Below are 16,937 nucleotides of genomic sequence, written 5' to 3'. Positions count from 1 at the left end.
AAATTTTCAGAAACATGAAAAACTGCCTTTCTGGCAATGTGAAGAACTCTATATTACTAGCTGGATTTGCCTGTGTGGCCATGCAGATCCTGTAGAGGTTGACTCCTCCATAGACTGAGGTTGAAAGTACTTGGGATAAAAACTGCAACAGTCTGCATACCAGGCAAAGGTGTATCCTTTGGCAAGTGATGACCAAGATCACGAAATTTTATTCTTTGTCAAAGTAATTTGAGATTTTCTCTGTTAAAACATGCAGGCTGCTTGCCTACTTCTCCTTGGGCCTACTGCAGAACTTTCAGCACTAATGGACTCTCAGTTTTATCCTTGCCCTTTCAATCATATAATTCCATGTTTATACATGATACAAATACTATCCTCAGAATACAAATACACCATCAGAAAGGCAAGAAGGTAAGTCAGATTGAGGCCAACACTATTTCTGGGGAGTGGAGATATTCATGTGTTCTGCTTATTTTTAGCAAAAGATGGTGGGTAAATCTGAGCCAGCACATTCTTCATTCAATCTGTCCCTGGCCACTAACAGATGGTGCTTCCTCATGCCAAGCACTAATGCACTTTACATTGGCACTCTGTGTCAGGACACAAAGCTCGCCAAGTCCCTGCTAATCCTACTGGTGCCAGGAAAATTGATAATAAACAACTAGCCAGGGACACAGTCCCAAGTTCTTACTCTACCTCCAAAGCAGCACAGAAGCTGTACCAGTGCAATGGTGTCAGCTGCTCTCCAGCTTGTGGCTATAAGTGAAGCAAAGGAGGGCCCTGGACGGTGGAAAAAGGGGTCCAGAGGCCATGCTGGTGTGTATCTAAAGATGGAGGGAGATCCACCTGCTTCATGGCAACTAGCTGTCTGCTTAAAGCTGGGCTTTGAGAGCCCTGACAACTGGGGCCTTAGTGTTCACACATGTGAACTAATGGCAATTAATAATAATATAAATAATTATATATATATATATTGTAGCATTAAACCTGCATTATATGGGAAAACTGTGGTTTAAACAGGTTTTAAAATGGCTTTTGGTGGTGTCTTTGCAAACACATGCTTCTTCTTCCCACAACCCCCTTTGTTATCCATGCAGGAATGTCCTGGGAAGGTGTCCTGAGGTGTGTCCCATTGGCCTTTGTTAACCTCTTCCTGTGATTGGGTGTTCCTGTAAACCCCTTGAGACTTCTAGTTGGTTACTCTGTGAATCCTCCTAAACCCTATAAATGTAACATCCCCCACAATAAACGCTCTCTTGCCTCCTCTCCACACCTGGTGTCCTGTGACCTGTCTCCCTGCCGGCCATGGGGCCACGTGCGGGGGGGGGAGGGGGGAGCACCTCTCCCCTCCAGGCTCAGGGCCTGAAAAAGCCCTGGGATACCCCTGGAGTTTCCCTTTCCCCATCCCTCAAGGCGTCGCAATGGTTCTTCAGATGGAAAAGGAACTAGAACTGGGTCAGCCCCACGCCGTGGATGGGGAAAGGAATCCAGAATATATGTATATATATATATATATATGTACACATATTACCTGGCAGTGTAATTTTATTGTTAAGCATTTCTTAGTGACCCTTGAGCACTGAAAATACCAAATTCAGTCTTACAGGTCTACTTGCTATGGCTACTAATCCCAAATGATAAGGTCACTAACAAAAGAAAATTTCACAGACTCCCCTGAGGAGCTCACTCTGTTTTACAGGCCGTTGCGTTTATTCTTTGAATACAAGCATCAAAAATTCTTCAGCTGTAAAATTCCTGTTCCTTTCCACCAAGTGCCTCAGTGCCGAGGCTTCTTTCTTGGATTGCTCGAAGCTTGGTATCCACAGCTTTTGGAGAGAAGTCCAGCCAGGGTTTGAGGATGAGAACCAGAACGCCTCTGGTTTGGGGCAGCTCAGATGGTTAACCTGAGCCTCCCACCTCCGGGGCAGCCATCCCTGGCAATGGAGACAAATCAGAGGGGTTATTCAGGGACCCATGCAAACAGAGAAGAAAGGTGCTATGCCATTAGTAAACTATCAAAGCACGTCAGTCACACTTTCCTTTCATCTACACGCTCTGACCATGTCCCTGTGGATGTCACAGGGAAAGCTCTCTCCAAAGTCTCTGGGACAAGGTCAGTCACACTGACAAGAGCCTGAATCTCAGATAAGGTCTGGCTGCAAATGAACAGCATCAGCCCATCCAAACTAAAATTCTAAGGCAAGGAGTTATATTTTCATCATTATATAGTTTTCACCTCATATATGCACACACTTAATGATATATATATTTTTAAGGAGAAAAATCAAGCCATGAATCTGACCAGAAGAGCAAACGGCTCTTTATCATCTTATTCACTAGAGAGCCACAAAAGCATGGGGAAGGAATACCTGTACCTAAACTATTCCATACTTTTCCATCGTTGTATTCCTAACTCAGAGAGAGGATATCTGTCCAAATTTGCACCAGCTTCAAACAGCAAAATCTGGTTAAATGTAATGCTTACTAGTTTGGATTTCCCATCCCTTTAGCTCACCTCAGTAACTTCATACGCTTCCTTCATCTCCCTTCTACCGGCTGACCACATAGGGCATTGCTCAGACTGTGATCAGCTAAAATACAGCCTAATTGGCTGTAGGATACCAAAGGCATTGACCAGTTCAATTACTGGACACAAAAAGGGGGGCTTTTGATTCATGCTGATAGCTAAGCTCATGGAGAGTTTAAAAAGCAGCTAATGATCCTTTGTACGTAAACCTGGAAACCTTCATGGAATGTGGCAATTACAATGACAAACTCAGAAAGATATACAGTGAGAATTTTTAGCTTCAGTCTAGTTCCAAGTAATGCTCTGTTTACACCACCCAAATCCCCCACAGCTGGTAGCCTCAGACAACTGAACAGCTCATGGTGTCTTTGAAAAGGCCTTCTGGTAAGACACCCATTACTAGCTAGTCTCCTATCAGCGTAATTTCAAAAGGATTAGATTAGGAGGAAGAGGTCCAATTCCTCTCACAAACACAGAGTCTGGCTTAAACATGGACATTTCAATGTTTAGTCACCAACTGTGGCCGCAGACAATGGCATGTTGTCACTATAGGTTTGAACGTACCCACATGTGTGCAGAACCTGACAGTCACAGAGATAGATCTTAAGTCAGATCTTAAGACAGGGCTCTCTAGTCCAGTCCCCTCTTCCAAACAGGTGTTTGGATATTAGATACAGGTGTATCTAATTGCCTAGGGCAGAACTGAGTTGAGTCTTAAAACACCTCCAAGGACAGAGATACCACAATCTTTCTGGGCAACCTGTTTCCAAATGTTTCAGGTCATCTAAAAAAAGGTCAGCAAGTTAGGCTACTTTCTGCAGCCTGAAAAAAACCCTCCTTCCTGAACAATTCAAGTCTTTGGCTGAAGTGACCACCAGCTCAATTCTCAATGTGCACGAGCTCAAGCACTGCAACACTCTGAGGAAACACGTGCTCTGGTTGCACACCCACACCTTCCACCAACACTTTTTTACATGAGGATGCACAAAACAATGGCACTGGAATAGCAGTGGCTGTTGGCTGGCCAGAAAACTGGCAACTGAACTTCCTGGGACAAATCTAACCCTAGTGCCACTTTGAAGCCCCTCCGAGACACAATGACAAATTCGCACGTACCTTTTCTTTCCGTCTGATGTTTTCCCACACTCTGTTACACACCATGCACTCAAAGGTGTCAATGTAATTGTCCTGGGTGATATCTTGCACTCCCCATTTGCGTTCCTTCATTGCTGTAAGCAGTCTTGGATTGGAAATGTCCCCTCTCAGTTTCCATTGTAGGTAGGATTCATACTCTTCATCATTTCTATCCAGTGTTTTGATATAGTGGGCCAGCTCCCGAGGGTGTGAAAAACTGGATACCAGGATTGCACTCCTGTTACTAGGAAGCCAGTCTACAACGCTGGGAGACCCAAAGTACACTGGTACCACTCCCAGCTTCAGCGGCCGCCAGAGTTTTTCAGTGATATAATCTTCACAAACAGCATTTTCAAAAGCAAGAATGAACTTGTACTGAGCCAGTATTTTTAAAAAGTCCCCATCATCCATGGCAGATGGATTTCTGAGATGCTGAGGAAGGTCTCTATTATGCAGACATTCCCCGTAAGAGTCTACTTCGATGTGGCACATCAGCTCACGCACATAGCTGTCCCGATCAGAAGGGGGGTCGCAGTCAGACTGCACATACACAAGTGGTGCAAGTCTCTTCCTCAGGATGTTTTTCATCTGCAGGGGGATCATGAACCTCAAGGACTTCAGGACCTCTACACCCTCAAGGTACTGAGTGGTCAGTGGCAGGTGAGAATGGCGGCTAAATGTTGCAGTGTGGTTGAATAAGGTGATGGTTGCTTCATGGAAGAGTTTGTAGTTGTTTTTTGGTGACTCTTCATGGAAAAGGGCCCAATCGTGATATTCTTTACGAGGGAGGGGCAAGCTGTCTATACTGAAGTCGGTACCTAGAAAAAAGCAGTGTTCATTCTGCTCTTATCTGTCATGTGACACTACAATGACAAAGAAATCTGGTTTTAATTTAGTACCAGCCCTGCAAACATCACATTTCTGACATTAAAAGGCAGTTGTTTCAAAAAGTGCAATCATGCAAAGACACAAGAGTGTAATGCCAGATAAAACTGAATTTCTCAGCAGAAGAATCTAGAAAAGGGGGATCAGTATGTAATATTAGATGTGTTTTCCTTTCATGTCATATTAGTTTAAAGGCCTCTCACTTCAAAGGATCACTAGGAATTTTTTATTTTCATGCACTTAAATGAGACTAATTGAGATGCTTAATAATCCCCTGGATCTCTAAATAGGAGAACAGATGTATTTCCTCTATGATGTGAGGACATGGTTCCTACAGGCTCAATTTGGTTCTAGTAGCAAAACAACAAAAGGGATGCTAAAATATTGGACAGGGCTAAGGAGAAAAAGTACAAGAACGACTTCAAGTTTTGGAAAGACATTGTACTGCAGAGACTTTGAAAGCCAAGCTGTTAACTTATCAAAGAGAAAATTAAGAGGTGAAGTACCACAGCTGCCTTCCAGATACATAAAGAAGTAGCTTCTGGCAGAAGACAGCTCCCCAAACTAATGCCAATAGTAGAAAAGGAACCATGTCTAAACTCTTAAAACAGACAACCATGGAACAACTTAGGAAAACTGTGGTAGAAGCTTTAGGACAAACCTAGAAGATTTTTCTCAAAGCCTGGTCTGTGCAAAGCTGAGCTGCTCATGAATCTGACTCTTACTCTCCCTTCAGCACCACTGCACTACAGTTGTATACTTAGCCTTATTGCAGATTAAATGCAAAGTGGCTGAATCTCTGTCAAGATACTTCCTCACTGTCTTATAAATGTATCTGTTTTCCATTTAAGTAAAAGCACTGAATATAGAAAACTTTTAACATGTATTGTCAAGCCAGAGAAGTTCAAAAACTGAAACAAACACTGAACAGCTGTCTTAAAAAAGACCACAGATCCTTATCTTTGGACAAGCTACTCTACCATCTGTGGCAGTCTAACCTTTGTTTAGCAAACTCTGTGGTTGACTGCATCTAGGACAATTGGGAACATGATGTCTTAAACAAGCTGTTCTCAAAGCAACTAAGAGGAACGGCTGGGTAAGAAGCAGATTCTGTGGAGGTGGGGTAATGCTTTCCTGATGCCAACTTCTGCTGCACAGCTGAGCAGACACAAGAAGCGGGGTCAAAGCAGTCATATCCTAGAGGGGGCTATAGGTCACCAAGGACCCAAAAGCACTCCTGACTCTTTTCGGGAACTCTCCATCAGAAGACAGAGCATGCCTCATAGCGTTGCATCAGACACAAAGAATTCCCATCCTGAGGAGGGATCTAGGAGTTCCCATCCTAGATGAATTCTCTGTTTTGAGGGCCCCCACCCCCAACAGATAAAGACTGTGACCATCCACCCCCATGAAGGACATCAAAACTGCAACAATCAAGTCTCGTCACTGGATCCATCAGAAGTTCTATCTTTCCTCTCCACTATCTACTCTTATCTCTTTCTTCTCTTCCTTTCTTTTCCTTACACTTTTTTCTTCATGAAATTTTTATACTTATACAGAAAAGAACCAAAACAGCCACATACCTCCTTTCCACTGCAACTAAACTGTTTTAAAATAAACCTGGCTCCTATATACACACCAGTCATTCAGTTTCATTTCGCTCTAATTCACCCCAGGAGATTTATAAACAAAAGCTCACTCACCCTGCCTCAGAGGCAGGTCATAACATCATCTCAGCCACACTTGTAACTTTTCACTTTCCATTCTACCCTTGACTTCAAATCACTGATGGCAAAAAAGAGGGTACTAGCAAAACGCTTACACGGAACATTGATCTAAAAACCAAAATACAATAAAAAAACACCCAGTGGCCTTTGCAGCTGCATGAGCCTGCCAAGATGACTCCAAGGATGACCTTATAAAACCAACGCAAGACTTCACTACTGCAATGAAGACAAAAGCTAGCTGTCAGTAACAAAAACCTCCTATAGGGCAAGATCCTTCAAGATGGGGTTTTTCAGGGCCACTAAGTATTTGACCTTCCATTTTCCACTCAAGACTGGTCCCAAGCCCTCAACACTAGTAGGATGAAGGGCTGTGCCATTCAACGCAAAATGCTATTTGCTTATTCTGTTTTTGATGTGTTATAGTGACACAAGAGGGTGACAAAAACTGAAAGTGAATCAAATTCTCATGGAGAAGTTTATAAGGTCTATCTGGTTTTGAAAACACTTCATTCTAAGTGATGCCAAGAAGAGAAGCAGCAGTGCATACTGACAATAATGAAATGCTGTGGGGTGAAACCATAGCACTTCAGCTTGGACTCTTGCAAGGGTTCTCCCTCTTTAAAGTAGCATCGCAGAGAAGAGAAGGGGAAAATGCAGGCAAGAATGAGAGAAAGACAAAAAGGCAACATGTAAAACTTACTAACTAGAAGACAGTTATGTTAGGCAAAGGAGAAACCTAAAGAAAAAATGCACTATACAATCACAGAATCATTTAGGTTGGAAAAGACCTCTGAGGTCATCGAGTCCAACCGTGGACTGATCACTACCTTGTCAACTAGACCATGCCACTAAGTGCCATGTCCAGTCATTTTGTGAATGCTTCCAGGAACAGTAACTCCACCACCTCACTGGGCAGTCCACTCAAACATTAAACAACTCTTTCCATGAAGAAATTCCTTTTAATGTCCAACCTGAACCTTTCCTGGTGCAGCTTGAGGCCATGGCCTCTCGTACTGTTATTTCTCCCTACCTGGCAGAAGATGTCATCCCCACTTGGCTACAATCCAGTTGTAGAAAGCGATGAGGTCTCCCCTGAGACTCCTCCAGGCTAAACAACTCCAACTCCCTCAGGAGTAACTCCTCATAGGACTTACTCTCTAGACCCCTCCCCAGCTCTGCTGCCCTTCCCTGGACATGCCCCAGCACCTCAATATCTTTCTTGAAGTGAGGGCCCAGAAGTGGACACAGTACAGATCAGAGCACATCAGAATGACAGACTCTAACACAGCACTTAATCGATCCCAGTCCAGAAAGAAAACAAAAATTATTAAAGGGAAGATACCATCTGCATGTTCCCTATCCCATGAGATGAAGGAAATAAAGGAGCATACAATGGGATGAAGGAAAAAGCACTATAAGACTAGAATTATGAGCAATTTCAACTTCCAAACTATTACTTTGTAAATCTTAGGTACGTGGCAAAGTGCGGAAGCAAAAGATACATGCTGTTAGGAGAAATTCTACATTTTAGGAGACATCTTTCCTTCAGGAGTCATGGTCCAACACACAACACTCCAGCACAGAACAGCTGGACATCCTCCTCCCCTAGGAACAACACCCCTGAGGCTCTGACAGATCCAGCTCATGCTGACTCAGTCACATTGGCAGCTCATGTTGAACACAACACTCTGTGAATTATGTGACACTGAAAAGGTGGAAATGGGAAACCCTCCCAAAAGCAGAGACAAAGTCTAGCAAGTGGATGCCACACCTCATTTACAAACAGGAGGAGGTGGCACTTGCCAAAGGCACCGCCTACACCTAGGGGCTTCCCAGGCCAGGATTGTAAGCCAGGACAACATGTAGAAAAATTGGTGTTCCTAGCAAAGCAGCTGTGCTGGAAAACATCCGAACCCCACATTTTTGCACGGTATTTTTCCTAATCTCTGGATCATTCTTCTCTTTACTACCCTTCCGACCAAAATTAAAGCACTTTCTTTGGAAGGGGAAATTGTGCTCTGATCCAGCCATAGCATGGAAATTCAGATATTCAAGTTTTCACTCAGCAGGCTGTTTAGAGGGAAATTCTGTAACAGTAAGACATGCCTTTTTGCAGGGTCACAGCTCAGTGCATCAAGGGGGTGGGGGTGGGGGTGGGAAAGAGAGGGATGGGGAGAGAAAGAAAGACAGAGAGAAAAAGTCTTTCTCTCTCTCTCTGGGTTTTAGCATTGTGAGATCATTTACTGTGGTTTAAAAATAAGTTACAATTTTGCATATTTTGACACTTTCCTTTACACAGTCCATAGCCACCATCACGAGAAAAAGAAGGAAAAGAAACACTACAGGAAAAGTCTTTTTCCCAGTGAAAGTATACTGTGTCCACAAGCCTGCTAAAAATGAAGAATAACAGTATTTATAATGCTGAAACAGACAGACAAAATTACTATCAGAGATCAAAATCACCAGACTTTACAGCTTCCTGTGATGCAATCCAGCTTTCCTTGTCTTTAATTGGGTCAGCTTCTCATTCCTTTGCTGTTGTTCCTTTACTTTCATGCTTGACCACTACATTATCAATTGACAAAGCTGACCTACTTGGAGGTCTGAAAAGATTAGTCATGAGAAGTTTTTGGTTCACTGTTAACAATCAAGTGAAAGGCCCTTCTTTCCTATATTTCCAGTTCACCTGTATTCTGACTGAGTGAATGAGATTCAGGACCCTGCTTTATTTTGTTTTGTTTCCAAACAAAAGATTTGAACCTACTAGTCAGAGGAAAAAATTGAATTAATTTTTCCACCTAAAATTCATTTTTTTCTTTCAAAAGCAACCATGTGGGGAAAAAGAAAAAAACTAATGAAGTAAGGTCTACTTTTAAAAGATGCATCTTTTGTGTTTTGTAGATTAACTTTTAAATGTAGTGGGAAGTTTCTGACAGAGCCAGAGCAGCTCAGAAGGTTGCACTAGCTGCTGCTCCCTGTGCAGAATCAATAGGTTTCTTTCACTACTTTCCATTTACAGTCTGCTAGCAATCTCTCAGCACATGAGGTAGGGGAGTTCCACTGTTACCAGCAAGGGCATCATTTTTAGACAAAAGACTTGCACAAGTGCAACAAAGGCCTTGCAGAACCTCTGCTAGGGGTGACAAGCCAGAAGACTGGAAAAAGCTGGCTTGATCTCAGACTGTCTTTAAACGCCTTGGCAACTACATGAAATTAATTGTCTTTTCTCCCATGAACATGGAGCACATGTGATTGGAAAGCAGTATGAGACAAGGCATCAGTCATCCCACAGAACGTGCACAGCCAGTTTTCAGAGTACTTTTACTGAGAATGTGCATCTCTGGATGGTATTTAGCACCAGGCAAAATTTAGTCCAACGAGCTGCATAAATTTCCTGTTCTGTCATTGCCACTTAGAATATTTAATCTCCAAAGGAAAATAACTAAGCAGGAAAGAAAGTTACTCCTTTAAAAAGAAATATTCTTACCATAGAACAGAAAAGCCCTTGTCATGTGATCGTGCTGGTAGGTCTTGTTGATAGTAAAGAAGCAAAAATCCTCTCCACACTGACCCAGTCTTCCTGTCTCTCCAGTCAGGGGAGACCACCAGAGCAGGACAGGATAGTGATTTACATTAGATTCTGCCTCGAAGCTGCTGTGAAGTTCCTGCTTCTTAAGCTGAAAAGTGTGTCCCTCCACAGGCTTTAATGGGCCACTATGTAAACTGGAGATAACTGACACCTTGTTCTCTGAATTGCCCAGTTCGGTGATAACCTTCAGGGAAATAAATACACATATCACAACATGTCACTGTCACCAGCCAGGACACCTGCCTGACAAATCAGAATTTAAGCATCAAGCCTTAAGTCCGTATGTGAAGTTTCTGTCAATCAAATCACATGCATTTCACTGACTGCAGCCACCACCCAGGTGATCCTATGTCAGAACAGCAAAAGCTTTACTTTGAATTTGTAACGAGGAGGCAGGAAATACATTTCTATACTGAGATATGGCCACATCAGATATGATTTAACAACAAAACTTCTGCTTTCTCCCTGGAAAATGCTCAGAACAAAGGACAGCCATTCAGTAGCCAGGTCTCTTCTGGTAGTTGTTAAAAAAAACCCATAAAGTTTTCATGTCTCCATGGGTACAGCATTGCCTCCCCTGCCTAATGAGTTCAAACACAGGGAGGCAATGCTGGATGGAAGCAATGCAACATGGCATAGTATGTTGCAACGCTCCTGAGAAATTCCTCCAAGATCCAAGAAGCTCTACAAGAGACGTGTTCTCTGTGTAATGTCACTTCTGGAGCCAGCTATTGCCACCAGGCCAGTGTTGCTGACAGAGCTTCTGTAAACACTCCTGTTAAAGCACAGACTAGTACATAAAATGTCTGTTGCCTTCAATGTTCTCTCTCATCTGACAGAATCGTGTCCTGCTTTGACAGCAATCTCATGCATACCCCACCCCCTTGCCCCTGTACCTGGAGTGTCACCAGAAGGAAAAAGGCAGCTGCAAAACAGAAGCAAGATGCCCACAGTATCCTCCTCTTCATCCTAATCATACTGCACTACCAGGTCAGCCAGAGCAGTTACAGCTTGGCATTGGGAAGGTCAGCTTGTCTGAAGTCTTCAGCCTTTGCTGCTGGGCTTTCCCATTTCATCCTTACCGCTCTTCATGGTGACTGCTGCTGAAAAAGAGTAGAGCATCAACAAAGACTGCTCCTCAAGCTCAGTGGTTAGTCTGATGTCTACCCATTGCTTTCCGTAGGTACCAGAGCCACATTTTGAGCCAGGTACCCAGGAAGCAGTCTGCACAAAACAGTGCTCTCGCTCACATGGCCCTGATCTACTCTCCCCATGGTCATCCTGTGGAGATCCTCTCTGAGCAGGGTAACACATCCTCTCACCCTTGCAGTCAGCGCACGGAAATGCTGATGGCCATAGGTCAGTCCTGTGTGAGGAGAGCACCTATATTCCTGAGTTTCCAGATGTCAAACTCTGCTGCTTTTCAGCAGACGCCTTAACAGGGGAGCAGTGGAAGACTCTCCTTCCCTGGGCAAGACCTGAAAATGCTCCTGGAGAAAGCACAGAACTACCTGGCCTTGGGACTTACTACACTGTGGTCTTCTGGGACTTCTCTTCACGAGCATATGGAATGCTTGTGCAAGATGCTCTGTGTCCAATGCCTAGAGAAAGTAATGACACAGTACACACACACAAACTCTCCCCACATCTAAGAATATTTCAATTTAACAAGTTCCCCTTTCCCAGTAATCTACATCTGTGCTGGTCTGCCTCTCCTCAAATAACTCTTTCCCTTCCCTGATGCTTTTTTTAGTTCTCACAGAGCCCTACTGTTTTGCTGCATGCTGAATATTACTGTGTGAAAATCCCAGCTCCTGGTAACTGAAGTTGCAAATTCCAGCTTCATCTCAAAAAAAAAAAAAAAAAAAAAAAAAAGGATGGTAGAAAGATAAGACTCTATCACTCAACACAGAGAAGTAAAGTTTGAAAATGTGGGTATTCTGAAAGCTCAAAAAGCAGAAACACACACAAAATGTTTAATAAATTGCTATTTTTAAACTACTCTCTTTCAGAGATATGCCTCTTGTAATTTATGCTGGTTTGCCTGCCAACTTTCCCCCCATTCTAATCCCAATCACAAAGTTTCACAACCCTGACAAAGACAGATGGATCTCCAACCTACTGCCTGCTGTAGAACTATCACTGTGGTTCTCACAGCTAAAGCCAAAAAAACCATCCTGCTTCTGCTTCCACTGCCACATCAGTTCATCCCTTCCCCTCAAACATCAGAAAGTCCTCTTTAGTAAAAGATCACATGAAACCTTGCTGTGTGAGTTCTGCTCTGCACAGGCCTTACTTCTGAAGGTCTGTGTGGGTGCAACAGTGCAGGCTGCCAGTTAAGCTCTTCTCAAATCAGGCAGGATCTTCTGCAAACCCTCTGCACCTTCTGTGCCTCCAGCAGTACAGCCAAAAAAAGGGGCACCAGGAGGGGAAGGAGCTGAATTCTGCCCACTGCTGTGTCGGTGAATATCTGCTCAAGGCACACCCTGGAGCTGAACAGTACCTTTAACACATCTTACCCTGTGCGTGGCAAAAGGTAAGACTCTGATGACCCACTGAATGCTGCCCTAACCCCTGCCCTGGTAAAAGAGCAGTAATCGTCACATTTTTAGGTATTGTTCTGAGGCTGAACTGACCCACAGCATGGGTGTGCCCTACCTACTGACCCAGGGTACCGCACAGAGCAATGGCTTCATTCTTGTGTCTGTGGTGCCCAACACGCAGTACTTCTGCCCAGTGGTGCGGGGTGGTGCGTACTTGGAGAGGGACAGGCAAGGCTCCATCCCGTCCCAACTCCACTGACAAGGATGATCTTGCACGGCTTTCCCACTCTGGTCAGGCCGAGCGGAGGCCCTGAGGAGTCCATGAAATACAGATAAATCACCACGCCCTGCTGCCCTGCGGGAGCAGCAGCTCCCTGCAAACCCTTCCAAACTTCCTGCCAGCTCTCCCTGCAGCCTCTCCTTCCAGACCTGTCTTGCCGCAATTCCCTGGGCCCAGCATCCCAGCTAGGGTTTTGCCTGCTCCCCAAAAGGCTGCCCCTTCCCTTCCGGAGAGTCTGCCCGTCCCGCAGCCCCGGCCCTGCTCCCCGCCCGTGGGTCGGGCATCCTCGGCCGGGGGCCCGCCGCTGTACTCACCCCGAGAAAGTCGCTCCCGCCTCAACGCCGCCGTCCCCCTCCGGCTGGATCTGAGGGGGTTTGGGGTGTTTTGTCGGGGTCTTTTTAACTTTCAGTTCGTGCCCCCTCTTGGAGCGCGGAGGGGGGGCGGGCGCCGGGCGGGGGCGGTGCGGCTCCGCGCCTCCCTCTGCCCCGCCGCGGGGGCGGGGAAGGGGGGCAGCTCTTTTCGGGGACCCCAGGGCCCTGTAGAGGGAACGCGCAGGGCTAATCGGCCTGACAGCGCCATCGCTTCCACCCGCCCGGCTGCTATTCTGCAAACCCCGCACTGCAAGACCTCACACGATCGCCAAAATAAATCCGGCCCCTGTCACTGATTCCTACAGCTGTTCGCATAATCGCGCTCTTTGCGGTTTTATTTTCTTTTACAGCAGAGCCGGTGCTACCCTGACGGAGACTTTAGATTGTCTGCTGAAGCTAGTGGGCTGTCAGAAAAAGAAATGCGTCATGGCAGCTGGGAAGCCCCGAAGAGCCAGGAGAGCCGGCCCGCGCTGGCCGAGGGAACGCATCCCTCGTCCCTCTGGCGCGGAGCTGCGGCACGCATCCCGCAGCTGAGACCATGCAGTGCTTCCAGCCTTGCCAGGGCGTCCCCCGCGGGGCCGTGCGTACCCACCGGGGGAAGGGTCCTGTCTGCCTGCTCGGGGCTCCCTGCGGCTGGGAGCCACTTTATGCACCGTTTGCTGTTTGTAGATGTTTACTCTGACAGGCTGGTTCTGCTGGCCCAGGGCAGAGGCCGTATTTATCCACATGATACGGACGTACATGTTGATACATGTTTGGTTTTGTAATTCTTCTATCTCATACTTACACATTTGTATTAATGCAGAAATACCTGATACCTATACATTTCTTCATAGATACTCCTATTTATACACAAACATTTGAAATTGAGGTGTCTGCAGTTTTTAAACCAGATGTGGCAAGCAGAGAGGTGCAAGGGGGTGATTACCTGAGGGAGTGGAAGAAGCAAGAATTCCAGAGGAGGCAGAAGGGACACTTGATGTGCCTCAGTGTAAAATCATGACTGATAAAAGCTGTGCAAATGTTATGTACACAACTCATCTCCTTACTCTGGGTGGCTAATGCCTACAGTTTCTTGAGAGGCTCAGAAGTGTACCCAGCAGACAGCCTGAATCCAGCCCTCAGTGACCCCTGCCACACCAACTCTGTCCCCCTTTTCACCACAGCTACTCTTGCCAGCAGCACCGTTGGAGCACCTCTTGCTGCACATACTGCACCACAGAACTCTGATTTCTCTCTGAACTACTAGGCTCCTCCTAACATGAAAACCAGCAACTGACACTGCAGTGCTGGGACATGCAGATTTACTTTTCTTCCAGTCTTTGTTTAGTGATTCATCACAGCTCTTGTCCTGTTTGTTGCTTCCTCACAAAGGTTCTAGCTGCTGGAGTCATATTTTTAAGTAGAAGCTTTCAGGTGGGGTTTTAATACTATCTTCGAAGTGTAGTTACAGATATTTGACCTGTAACATGAAGATCTCCACTGGCTCTAAGCCATGAGGCATGCAGCAAGAATCCCCAAGAGTTATTTTGTAAAGCAGATCCATGCAAAGGCAGAATCCTGCTTTTGCAGGCCTCACTAAGGCTTTCAGAGTGCCCAGAGGCTGTGAGGACTGATGAGACTTCATGGCACAATGAGTGTGTAGTTCAGTAAATTTAATGGAGTCATCGGAAATGGGTCAGAAGCCTGGTACAGTTTATGGAAGGATTTGCTATGAACCCACTGGGTTTTGGTCTGGCCCATAATTTTAAACTCAGTCATACTCTTGGCTTTCACATTTCCTTAGCTGGCAGACTCCTAAGTTGCTCTCATGAGGATACAACTTGTTTGTAACACATTTCAGCTTCCTTCAACAGGCTTGACTTTGTCAGTTACTGTCCCTCAAGCCTTTAGAAACAGTCCACAGATCCAACAACCCATAGGTTCAGACTGAAAATGCAGAAGCTAGTGCTTAGGGTAGTGGGATAGCTGTACTATCTGCTATCTGCCCCATGCCATGAGCAAGGTATTCTTGGACCAGCTCCATCCAGTGGCTGGAATTAGAGAAGCTCTTTTTTTTTTTTCCTTGTCCTGCTATGCCACTCTGAGGAAATAAGCTCCTATTGCAGGATCTGGCCTGTCTGTAACCAGTGTTAAATAGCTGGCAAAGATGATACCAGCATAAACACTGGCAGGGGCACGTCGTTACATATTCGTTCTGGAGGAAGCACAATCAAAAAAAAACCCAACTGTTGCTCAAACAGCTGAGCTAATAAACCAGATTTCTTAAAGATCTGTGTCTCAAGTGCCCTCTGTCCATGGAGAGCTGTTGGCATCTAATAAACTCGCAATGCAACTTTTCTCTCCATGGGTCAGGAACAGCAGCTTTTCTTTCTGCTCTGTCTCTTACGAAACAGGATTTACTGCCTTTGAGGTTTCTCTCATTCATATGTACACATTTTGTCTGATAGGTTTATAATATACTTTGTGTTTCTTTTTATGCCCATCTTAGTTTTTCCTCTCTTTTTTTTTTTTTAGTGTTCTGCATTTTAGAACTTTTTTCTTTCACTTAGATATTGCTGGGTATCCTCTCTGTTTCTAGAGATGTCCATTTCCTTTCTGTTCTATTCATAGTCCTGTTACCTAGAGTAGCTTTTCCGTAGATTGCTCTGGTCTTTACCCTCCGTTATGATACTGCTATACTCTATATTACTGTAACACCCAGAAGCAACAACCACGCTATCCACTCCAAAGAGTCACTGTAGAAGCCTCCTGGCAGGAACAAATGAAGTCCCCAAGTGCACCGTTAAAATAGGGCAGAAAAAAAAGGCAGAGATACAAGGAAAGCACAGAGTTCAAGGGACTTTCCAAGGAGACAAAGCTGTCTGTGACAGAAGAACCACCTGCAGGCCCAATTCTTCCTCGTCCTGGATCTTGTGTTTCAATTTGCAGCCATGCATTTATACTCCCTCATTGTTGCTGTGGCACCATTCTTCTTTCCATAAAATCACTGTAAAACATGTGACACACGGAACAGTCCTTTCGACTTGAGCGCCCCAGAATTAAAGACTTGAACCATTTCCACCACACAGGGAATGACTTCCCACCTCCTTGAATATGCAAGACCGATCCAGCCCCTAATACTCCCCACATGCTCTGCCTGTCTTCAATCCTCTCCACGCTAAAGCATCTCAGCATGCCCTGGATTATAAACCTGTAATGCTGGGTCAGCTGCTTTTCCTGACGACTGTCTTCAGTTCAGTTGTCCTGCTGACCAACATCACATCAGGGGACCAGAGAATCAGTTAGGTTGGAGAAGACCTCTGAGATCAGCGAGTCCAACCTGTGACCCCTGACACCGTCATGGCAACTAGACCGTGGCACCAAGTGCCACGTCCAGCCTTTTCTTAAACACCCCCAGGGACGGAGACTCCACCACCTCCCCTGGGCAGCCCATTCCAATGCCTAATCACCCTTTTTATGAAAAAATTCTTCCTAATGTCCAACCTAACCCTCCTCTGGTCCAGCTTGAGACTTGTCGCCTCTTGTCCTGTCGCTGGTTGCCTGGGAGAAGAGACCGACCCCCACCTCACTACAACCTCCTTTCAGGCAGCTGTAGAGAGCGATAAGGTCACCCCTGAGCCCACTCTCCTCCAGGCTAAACGATCCCAGTTCCCGCTGGATCTGCTGCCCCCTCCAATTTCACCCATTTGTTTAGAACGGCCTGTCTCAACCCCCCCCCCCCCCTAGTTTCCCCTTTCACAGAGCCCAGATTCCTCTGCCTTGCCCTGCTGGGAAAGCCTGAACCCGAAACCGCGGCATTTCTGTTTTCCCTCCCTTACGGAAGCTCCCGGTGCGGAAACAAAGCGGGGCTTTCCATAGGGGAGGGTCCGCGTATCTCC

General features: G+C 45.5%; 2 protein-coding genes across 11 annotated transcripts in view; one reads left to right on the top strand and one right to left on the bottom strand.

Annotated features, from left to right (window-relative positions):
- Window positions 1-1,527: 1,527 nt before the first annotated feature.
- Window positions 1,528-16,937, bottom strand: part of FUT10 (fucosyltransferase 10) — a 16,169-nt gene continuing 759 nt past the window's right edge. The window contains exons 1-6 of one of the 10 annotated variants that reach the window (XM_027653138.1): window positions 16,878-16,910; window positions 15,939-16,045; window positions 10,759-10,962; window positions 9,761-10,046; window positions 3,644-4,479; window positions 1,528-1,934 (exon numbers count right to left, since the gene is read on the bottom strand). In XM_027653138.1, coding sequence (XP_027508939.1) covers window positions 1,710-1,934; window positions 3,644-4,479; window positions 9,761-10,046; window positions 10,759-10,839 — 1,428 coding nt within the window. In that variant the 5' untranslated portion in view covers window positions 10,840-10,962; window positions 15,939-16,045; window positions 16,878-16,910 and the 3' untranslated portion in view covers window positions 1,528-1,709. Of the gene's footprint in view, window positions 1,935-3,643; window positions 4,480-9,760; window positions 10,047-10,758; window positions 10,966-11,390; window positions 11,464-12,999; window positions 13,473-13,648; window positions 13,826-15,938; window positions 16,051-16,877; window positions 16,911-16,937 lie in introns of those variants that run through there. The other 9 variants (XM_027653135.1, XM_027653134.1, XM_027653133.1 and 6 more) reach the window with 9 other exon arrangements.
- Window positions 12,506-16,937, top strand: part of FNTA (farnesyltransferase, CAAX box, alpha) — a 14,272-nt gene continuing 9,840 nt past the window's right edge. The window contains exons 1-2 of the mRNA XM_027652991.1: window positions 12,506-12,601; window positions 13,407-13,640. Coding sequence (XP_027508792.1) covers window positions 12,506-12,601; window positions 13,407-13,640 — 330 coding nt within the window. The remainder of the gene's footprint in view (window positions 12,602-13,406; window positions 13,641-16,937) is intronic.

The sequence above is a fragment of the Corapipo altera genome, unplaced genomic scaffold (assembly GCF_003945725.1).
Source record: "Corapipo altera isolate COAL_440 unplaced genomic scaffold, ASM394572v1 61305, whole genome shotgun sequence".
NCBI lineage: Eukaryota > Metazoa > Chordata > Aves > Passeriformes > Pipridae > Corapipo > Corapipo altera.
This window is presented reverse-complemented; position numbering and strand designations above follow the sequence as displayed.